The sequence below is a fragment of the Chlamydotis macqueenii genome, chromosome 1 (genome assembly GCF_036417535.1).
Source record: "Chlamydotis macqueenii isolate bChlMac1 chromosome 1, bChlMac1.mat, whole genome shotgun sequence".
Classification (NCBI taxonomy): Eukaryota; Metazoa; Chordata; class Aves; order Otidiformes; family Otididae; genus Chlamydotis; species Chlamydotis macqueenii.
The window spans coordinates 127,340,568-127,350,973 of record NC_141556.1 but is presented as its reverse complement, the minus strand read 5'-3'; the positions used below and the strand labels follow the sequence as shown (position 1 = coordinate 127,350,973).

Genomic DNA, 10,406 nt, shown 5'->3' with positions numbered 1-10,406 from the left:
CCACAGAAATGGGAACTTTCCATTGGGGTTGGAGGGCACAGGTGGGAAGGCCATCCGAGCACAACAGCCAACATTCTGGAAAAAATAACACCAAGTAGTGCACGCCATAATGAAAGAGCTGCCTTAGCAACAGCTGATGTGCGTTACTTCATGGCCATGATTTCTTTTCTCATGTAAAAGAAAATAATGCCCTTTCATAGCACACAAAATCAAAGGTGTCTTTTGCAGCCTGCTGTTAAAGGGGTTTCCTTCCAAACTACAGAATAGTCACTATTACTTTTTCACAGATAATTACTCACCACAGTTAATCTGAAGCCACATTTGCAGTGAAATGGAGATATCCTATCTCACCCTGTTCCCCTTACCCTGCCTTGATATTACATCATTTGCTGCTCTGGTGCCCATGGCAACAGCTGCCGCCGTCCCCGCTTCTCCCGAGCGAGCGAGCGCTGCTAATGCCTGACATTCAGCCAGCTGGGCTTCTCACCATGGGCTCCACCTGCCTGGGGCATCACAGTCTCCCTCATTCCCTCGGTGCTGAGGGGTGGGGATAAGTAAGCAGCAAAATGAGGCGTGTCCAGTGCCTGGTTTCCTAAGTGATGTACTTGAAGTTCGACAGCGGTATCCACAGTAAGCCATTTCAGTGCTGGGGGTCTGATTCTGTGAGGTACACATGTCTGCAAGCACGCTAGGTAATGACTTGGAGTATTTATCCTTTTTTTTTTAAAAAAAAAAAGGTCATTTTAGTGAATTATCTTCACAGAGCATGAGCCACATCATAGTTTTCAGCCCCCTTTGAAAGCAGAATCCCTTGGGCTGCCTTTGACAGTCACGATCCATGGGGGTTTTGCAGCCATGTTGGGCGTATGGGCCAACTGCCACCTCCAACACAAATTCCAGCAACAAGCAAGCTGGCAACACCTGTTCTTAAAAAAAACCACCCCAAACCCCCAGAGAAACAAAACAAGGAAAGAAACATCTAAACAAAGAAAGGAGAACCTGCAGACCTTCCTACAAGGATTTTAATAATCTTCTGTCTCAGTGCGGTAAAAGAAAGGAGTCTCTCACCGAAGATCTCATTCACAAAAGGGAAAACTTTGAATCCCTCGGGGTAAGAGACATTGAGAGAGTAAGAAAAGTCAGAAGCTCCAGTCCAAGGACTAAAGAAGAACGTGTATGGGACCCCGGACATAAATGGTGCCTACAGGGCCACCTTCCTAAGTGTACAGCTGGCATGGAAGAGGGGGGCCGGAGGGGGAGAGCCTGCTCTGTAAGTAAAGCTACGTGTTAGAAGTGGCACAGGGGAAAACGCTAATGAAGCATGAAAAAATGAGGCTCAGTAGGGAAATTAGCGGAGGGGAAAAAAAAAAACCCAGAGCACTGAAGGAAAGACAACACAGAGCGTTAAGCAAACGCGTTGCTCTGGAAGGGAGTACTCCCTGCGTCGAGTTTCATATCAGCTGTGGTTCATGGGTTTTGTTGAAGACATCAGCACAAGGGGAAAGGACAGGAATGAAGCCGTGGCGTGTACAGCCTGACAGTGTCGCTTGCATGATGGGGAGCCCAGGCTGGCTTCAGGCACGGGTGATTTTGGCAGCAGCAGGGCAGAAATGGGCCATCCTTGCCACTGAGGGGTGGAAGCTGGTTGGAGATGAGGTGGATGCTGGGGACTGAGGGGAGGGCTGGGGCACGGTCTCTCTCTGCTGCACTCAGGTCTGAAGCTTGGGGCCAGTGCGGGATGGCAATGGGGATGGGGATGGAGATGGGGACAGGCAGCCTGGGCAGGAGAGTGAAGTACCCAATAGTGAAGCTGATATGGCCGGGACTGAGCAAGAACAGGCTTCGTTTGGCTGGCATTGCAGGGGAGGCACTGCCGGAGAACGAGGCCAGGACATCAGAAGCAAAATATGGGTGACTGGCAAAGCAGAAATCAACATATTTTTGTTGGGAGAGGAGAAGCATCCTAAGCATTAGGGAAGTTTAAAGGAATCCTTATATCCTGGAAAAGGAGAAGAGTGAGGACCCCTTTGTACGTGCTCACAGCGTCTGGTAAAAGCATGGAGGCGTTAACAGAATTGAGGCTTCGCAGTAATAAAACAGGGAACTCTCAGGCTTGATGTGGGTATCTGCAATTTTGAGACTTAAAGATGCAAGTGGTCTTTTCCCGTCATGTATTGTTTTGTCTTGTAAGTTTGCTTAATGTAGAAAAGGAAGCCAGCAAAAAACCAGGTAGAATAAAATACAGGCACAGTAAGTCACTGAAAGGCTTAGCAGCATTTGTCTGCCTGCGAGATCTCGCTGAAGGAAGGCTTTGAGCTTGCCAGTGAGGTTAAAAAAAAAAAAGTGGGAGGGGGTAAAAAAGGATGAAAGACGCTAAGTTATAGGCTTGTCTTTATTACTTTCCGCCAAGGCTGGAAGGCCATGCCAGCTCTGCCAGGTGTTTCAGCGGAACAACAAAAGCAGATGTTAACGTGGAGCCAATGTGCTCATGGCCACTTTCCTTAGGAATCCAAATTCCTGAAGAACTTCAGCAACTGCTGAATAAAATACTGCTCTGGTGCTGCAGAACATGGGCCATTATAATGTAGAATAATGCTGAATTAATCCTCGTTGTCAAGATTTATCTATTTTTGAGGCAAATTATTCCAGTTCTTTTTTTTTAACTGAACTGTTAACAGGCTCAGCACAGCAAAGGGCTTGTGTGTGCGTGCACATGAGAATGTGCACACATGCACAAGAGGAAGAACAGGGTGTTTCATGCCTCTGTCTCTGTGTGTACGTATTCTTGCATCTAGCATTTATTCTAACGTACCTAATATTTTCTCAGGACCATGAATTTCTAAGCTCGAATTTGTGATCCATAGGAAAAAAAAAACCAACCCAGTAGTTTCATGTCTTATCACCTGCAAGTGGTTGCGGCCTTTATCTAAACATTCGCTGTGGGATGCAGCAGGGAATTATACTGGCAGGTGCCATTAATCTTCCATGCAAAAGAAGTATCTCCTACATCAGTGTTAGAATTAAACCATTTTTCTGGTGAATGAGGCACAAGAAGAAATACCCTACTGCAGAAGTAAAAATCCTCTCACGGTAACATTTTTTTTTTTTTTTTTAATTATGTACTAGCCCTACCATAGATCATCAATAAGGGCATCTTTAAGTACTGCAAACTTAACAGCAAGCTTTTAGATACTGAACAGTTTTAATCTTTTTTTGGGAGCTACTACAGCTGTTGTGAAAATGCTTGAGCCTCATGTTATGTTGCAGCACTGCCAGTGCAGAGATACACCTGGGTAAACCTCCCTATGTACACGATGCTTGACTTCTGTTCCCATAAGATGCTTTGGGGCTTCACTGTGCCTGTTGTGTCCCCTGAATGATCACGTGAGGCCTGTCCTGGTGTGGTCCCTACTCTCACAAGGAGCCTTTGCCACTGCTGTCCTCCCCAGCTGCATCATGCTGCCTCACAGGTCAGCTGCTCGTCGGTTCGTTGTCTGATCCCGATGCTAAAGAAAACGATCTTTCATCTCGCTGAGCTGAGAGCAGTGCTTCTGAGATGAGCCAGCAGCTCTTTCCTCCCTTGCATGCAGCGAAGCAGTGAGCAGTGAGCAGTAGCGGCTGGAAGATGCTGAGACGCTGGTGGCAGCTTCATGGCAGACAGGCATGCAGAAGTGGAAAGCCCATGTGTGCCAGCGACCAAAGCATCTTTCTACAGCCTCACAGAGGTCTAATTGACTGATTTACTTTAGCTTGTCTTTGCCTTAATAAAACATTGTTTTCTTGAAGACTCTCATCTTATTTGATGCAGTTGTTAATGGTTTGAAAGACACTTGCAAAATTGCACTTCATGTTGTTTGTTTTGGATCATCTTCAGATTTATTAGAGCATGGGCAAAAGAAACAGATATAGCAATGCCAAGGCAATTAACATCATTTAACATCATTTTCTGTTTTTTTATTATAGAAGTACATAAAAAATATATAAATACTTGTTGCAATTTTGGACATATAGATAATTTGGGGTGAGGATGCTGTTATTCCCAGAGATGCTCTTACATTCGGCAAGAAAGACAATAAAGGATTGCTTTGTTTTGGGGTTTTTTTTCCCTGTATGTGTGCATGTGTGTATGCGTGTGAGAGAGAGGAAAGTCTTAAAGGAGTGGATTGCTTATGTCAGCAAATAGGGAGAACTTGCTTGGACACAGCTAGTAAAAAGCATGTGCCAGCTATTAAATAAGTGGTATATCCATTGTAATACTTGGATAATAATAATAAAAGGAAATCTTTAAAACCGGTAAACAATTGCTATGTTGACTAATATGAGCTGTAGGTTGGCAAGAGGTAAGGGTTTAGGCAACAGGCTGAAATAGCAAGTCAGTGTATTCGTGAAACCTGATGGTTCACTTCTGCAACTACAAGACTTCCTTAACTTTCACCCCTCTCTTTACCACAGGTACTTTTAAACCAAGATTTCGGCACTAGGAGCTACTAAACCTGTGCTGTAATCATCTTCCTTCGCTACTAAACCTGTGCTGTAATCATCTTCCTTCGCTGGTAAGCGGCATTATCAGCTTACAGGAATTCCTATATGGAAGTGTTAAGTCTTACTTGAGATCTCAGCAGCTCCATTTTTCTTGCACAGATTTGTGGCACTTTCTACTGAATTGATACGCTTGCTCTGAGCTGAAACAAATTCTTAGTGAAATCTTTGAGTGAAGCTTGAGTCAAGAAGGGGAAAATTTATTGGGTTTCAGCCTGACTGCACACACGTGGCCACCGGCAGCCGAAATGGGTTGTAGTTGGTGAAATTCCCCCAGGGCCTGGGCATGCTGCTAACACACGGGTGGTGTGGGGCTGGGCGCCAGGCTGCTGCTCCTGCTGCTGCTGCACCTTCGCATGGAGCGATAAATCACGTCCTCACTGTGGTGTCCATGCTGCAGCCCCCTCCCCGCCCCCGCCCCCGCACAAAGCTGGCAGTTGTAATTGTGGGGCACCCTGATGTGCCTGATGTCACCCTAAATGTGACAGTGTATGTAACATCACAGTCAGCTTCAAAGCTGCCACTGGGAAAGACGTGCATGCAACTACTGCTGGTTGCATCTAGGTAAGTTTGGCAACGCACAAACTTCAGACAGAAATCTGTAGTGCTGCGTCTGCTACGTGTGCTGCATACGTCCAAATGCAGCTATGGATGCTCTGCAGCAGGCACAGCCATGAAGTGAATTACACATACTGGCAGCTGCAAACCCTTTCTCTGACTCGCACGTCATTGCTTTCTCTTTTTTTCCCCGTGTTAGCTGTCTCCCTTCCTGGTTTCTGCTACCTCATCACTGCAGCAGAGCAGGCATTGCATGCAGCACAGTGGCCCATGCACCCCTGTGGGGCAGGCAGGGATGGATGCAGGGCTCCTAAATCATATCGGTGAGCTCTGGGCTGGGTGGCACTCGCTGGACTGAGAGGTGGCAGGCAGGGGCCGTGCAGCAGACAACCAGCACGTCACACTCAGGCTGAAGGTTTGCCACCACATTGGGCAGTGAGGAGCGTGGGAGACCCGTGGCCCATGTGGGAAAGTTTGAGGGACCCTCCCAGGCACCCCCAAAAGCTGAACTGGCTAGCACAGCCTCAGTTTTTCCATCTATCAAGAAGATAGAGGAAGGACTATGGAGTTTACTGGTGGGAGGGGGGAAATCAGTGAAGCTGGCCCACAGGCTGCATGCATTGCCTTTAAGAGCTGCGGTGCCACGGCAGCAGCTGTTCACACACGTTGTGCCAACCCATTGGCACTGGTCAGTGTGACGCTCGTGAGAGGTGGCCGACAGCCCACAGTGCATTACCAGCAGGATCAGGGTTTTGATTTGCCTGTCGCAGCCCTGGCTTCGTGGAGGGGAGTCGGGGCACGCGTACGTGGTTTTGTCTTCCCTGCTCCTTCCAGCACATCGAAGGGGCGAGGCGGCGTGCAACTGCTCCTCTGCCTCGCTCGTGTGCCCTTTTGTGACATGCCAGTGCATTTAGACCATCCGCAAGCCCCATCCATCTGGCTCACGGCCAGGCCTCAAACTCAACAGTCTCCTCACGCAACCAGCTCCAGTGTTAGTGACAGGGAGGAAGCTTTCCTCCCTCTTGCTTAATTGAATTAAGTAGGAGTTGTCTTGTCACTGCTGGCTGCTGCAGTTGGTGGATTGTGTAATCTTTGGAGGAGACTCCAGTACAGCGAGGCACACACTGGTTCATGTACGTAGGAGTGAATCCAGAGCAACTCCTGTCTGGGAGAGTAGATGTGGGATGAGTATTTATTTCCTCAAGTAAACAAAATGAGGAAATTCCCACCTTCTCCCTCACTGTATTATCAAAACAATATACAAACATGCTGGTTTTGCCTTTTTGTTATTTTTCATTCTGTTACTTCTATGACTGAAAGGAAGCTCAAAGACAGCATCGTGACACAACTGAGAGGAGTCTGGGTACTGAAACCTACGTGTGTTCCTGAGATGAGACAAGACATGCCATCAGCCTCTCTGATGGGAACATACGCTTCCCAAGGCCCAAAAGGAGAGGGGTTTGCTAGCATTACACCTGGTGGCGAGGAGACCATCAAGTGTTGGACTGTTCAGCGAAGATCAATCTGATCTGAGGCTCCCTTCGGTGACGAGGCAGAAAGCGTGGGGCTGGCAATCTCTCAAAAGCACCAAGGAGTATAAAAACAGGAGGTTCACAACTTCAGCGGGGGAGAAAAACCCAAACCAGGGAGAGGTGCTTTTCCTCCTCCAGCCAAATCCTGAGTGCTGCCACCAGCACAGAGGTGTCCGAGGCACGGAGACATTGCTAACAAGGGAGTTTGGCAATTGGCAATAGAGTGGTGGGTGCGCACCGAAGGCGAGGAATGCCGGTGAGGAGATGCACTGGGTGACTGCTGGACCTTAAAAAAAAAATACTGCACTTTTATAACATAATTGCGTGCTTTATTGATATACACAGTAAAGCAGTATATAATACAATAGTAAGGCATATATTTGGTGAAATTTGATATGTTGTGAAAAAATGCAGTAAAACAGAAGTTTATAAAAATAATTAGTAAATGTTACAGTGTTGGTGTTAAAACACAATATATTATGATATCCAAGTAATAAACCAGTACTGAGTAACAATGAAATAACATGCCATATGGTATTTATGTATTCAATTACACTGATTATGTTTTACAGTTTAATACTTTGTCATTATAAGGAATATGATATAATTCCCAAATTATGCTTAAAAAAGCAGCGATAAAGCTTTCAACTTTTAAAATATTTTTGACAGACTCACTCCAAAACTAAGATCTAGAAAGTAAAACAAACAAAACAAAACCCTGATGAAAACAACCGTGCAATCCATTTTCCTCCTTTTTTTTTTTTTCTGAAGAGAGGGTTTAAAGTATAAGGGGGAAAAAAAAAAGAAGAAACCCATCTCTTTCTCCAATCTCACTTTAAACCTTCTGATAAAAAAGACCATGAGAAATACCAAGGGTTCTTATTGTAATTAAGTGTTAAAAAAGCTTTTTATTAGGAAAGCAGAGGTTTGGGGTGATTGTACTTATTTTTTTTGTAAATGATTATCTTTGTTGGTATTATTTAAACAATGAGACCTGTTCACACAATGGACACGTGGTGATGATGTAACATTATCTGTATGTAATTGTCAGGAACACCACAAAACCAAAGTGAGGTAGAAATAGCATGACTAGCCATGTTCAATGTTAACTAGCATTCAAAATAAAATCTTTCCCAAGTTTAATTACACTTCATACAAGAAGAGGTAACAGATTTTTTTACTCTTGCAATATAAAGTCAGATGGTGCGTTTCTACATATCCTAAGGTAAAATTAAAAGCCGGTTAAGAAAATGAAGTGGTAAAGCTTTTGCTGACAGCACCTCATATCCAAATCTGCCTCTCACAAGCTGCAGTCAAGCTGGCTAATCTGTTTTGCTATCAGTTCCTCTCTTTCTCATGTTACTGTTAATTCTGCAGGATTACGTGTAGAGAGAAATGGGGAAGGAGAAAGGACCAGGACCTTTATTTTGATGATCAATATCTCATGGAGCAGTGTGGCTACCTTCACCTGATCACTATATGCGCACAAGAACAGTAGTAACTCTTCTACAGCCTTTCCTCAAGGTCGCTCGCAGCATTACAGCTCCTTGGGACCGGCTGCTGTAGCAGGCTGAGACACACATGGTGGAAACCTCTGGGTTTATTTTCCAGAGGATCGAGAAGCTTCACGCTCATTAAGAGCACTGGGAGGTGGACAAGCGAAGATGCTCTGTGAGTAACCTACTTGTGCTTCGGGTCAGAAGCTGATCCCACTGGGGGTCAGGAGGGAACGTCTCCCTTTCTTCTCTCCTCTGCAGCAAAGGTGACGCAAGCGGTGGCAGCGGGTGGGGGAGAGCTGTACCCAGCTCCGGCTGCTGGCCGTGGCCAGTGGGGTACCAGACACTGGGGTCTACAGGTTTAATCCAGTAAGGCAATTTCTATGTTCCTTTACTAATAGCATTCAGGAATTTAGTCAGCAGAGGAAACGCTGGCACACAGGATGGTCATTAAATCCCTTCCTTTCCTTTGTTCTTCTGGGGTTATAATTTCTTTTTTTCCCATTAATTTTTTTGCAGGCTCTGTCATGTAATGTGCTCTTTCATTTAATTATTGCAAACTAGCTGTGTGATTCATGTAATTCTTAATTTTTTTTTGGAAAGAGGTGACATAACTACCTTCATTGGAAGTTCAGGAGACTTTTTTTTTTAGCCAGCCCTAGTCAGACAAAACCAATGAGAAACATAAGTTGGCCATTTTGGTGTCGCTGCAGGAAATACTTTTTTTTTTCTTCTTTTTGACAGGCAAGGAAAAGAACACAGAACATGAATCTCTCTGATGCAGTTACAGAGCTGAAATGATACTAAACAAATGCACTGCCTCAGTATTTTTTTTGTGTTTTTTAAAGGGGGTTTCTATAAACAATTATTTTTATAAAGCACACTTTAGTTTACAATCTTTCATTATAACTGTTATAAATTTTTTTAAACAACCCGAAATGCGTTCCATATAAAGAAATGGCAAGTTATTTAGCTATCAAGATTTTACATGTAGTTTTCTTATAATTTTTGTACAATTGCATAGACGTGTAAAACCTGCCATTGTTAACAAAACAGTAACAGACTTAGGAAACTACTGAAATCTACAGTATAGTACCACTACCCTTCACAAAAATATAGATTTTTTTTTTTCTCTTGTAAACTCTTACAGTCTAATCCTCTTTGTAGTATGAATATTATAAAAACCATGCGGGACGCCTGAAGTTGTAAAACATATCTTGCTATTCTAACACCTTGTCGTCGGTCATCACTGTCACTAAGGTTTCCATCGCTCTTCCCAAGTCATCTGCCATATGGAAAAGGCTCCCTACATTGTGGCCTGAAAAAGAAAGTCAAAGAAGAGGAAATTAAATGACGAAGACAAGGCAGCAGATTGGTAGGAACGTTTTACAGGAAAGGCTGAGCACAGATCCATCACTCTTCATGTACCGCTCGATGACATTCCCATTGGAGTATACTGGAGAGTACTCTTTCCAAAAGTCTGCTGGATGATTATAATACCTCATTGTTAGCAAAAGTTGCCAATTTTGGAAAACACTTAACAGCACTACTGGTTTGGATGGCTATGGCAAACTATGTTGACAATATGCCAGCATGTTTTTGTTCCAAAAAACCTCCCTGTAGCAATGAGGCTGCATCATTATAGATGTTCACCAAAAGTAATTACTAAATCCACTGACATCACAGAAAAGTTTCCAACTGGTGCTGCAAGTGTTTGACCATTCAATGTTCCTTCAAGGAGAAAAACAGAAACAAACAGATCAGCAGTAATTAACTAAATCATTAAACCCAAGAGGTCCCACCAGCAGGATACCTGCATGGATAGTGAAAATGATGACCAAACTAAATGGCTGCGGTTTCTTCATTTGTTTTTAAAATATCCTTTGATTTTCAGACAGCAGCCTAGCAGAAACAAAGACACCACAATTATCAAGTAACTACTATATAGTGGTTCATTTGTGTGTTTCTCCTCAACTGTAACCACTGTGAAGTCCTAAGACAGTATAACCACAACATGTGGACCTCCTACACAGAAGTGAAGAATAAATGCACAATACAGTTCTGGAGATGAAATCTGTAACTTCTCACACTCATGTTACCACCGCTGCAAACGGAAAGGAAATGCAGCAATGCTGATCAACAGAAATGGCTTCAAAACAATTAGGGACTAAGTAGACTTGAAGGCTGGGAGATTAATTTGCCAGAAGTTGCCATTTTAGGCCCTTGGCCTACCCTGCCTGGTCTCCAGTTGCTGTTCAGAAGAGTGTGGGTCTCCTGCAAG

The 10,406-nt window shown here is 44.3% G+C and overlaps 1 protein-coding gene across 13 annotated transcripts in view; it reads right to left on the bottom strand.

Moving 5' to 3' along the window:
• Positions 1–6,936: 6,936 nt before the first annotated feature.
• Positions 6,937–10,406, bottom strand: part of DMD (dystrophin) — a 1,302,935-nt gene continuing 1,299,465 nt past the window's right edge. For all 13 annotated transcript variants that reach the window (XM_086766697.1, XM_086766715.1, XM_086766672.1 and 10 more), the window contains one exon: positions 6,937–9,443. In XM_086766697.1, the coding sequence (XP_086622823.1) occupies positions 9,432–9,443 (12 nt within the window). In that variant the 3' untranslated portion in view covers positions 6,937–9,431. The remainder of the gene's footprint in view (positions 9,444–10,406) is intronic.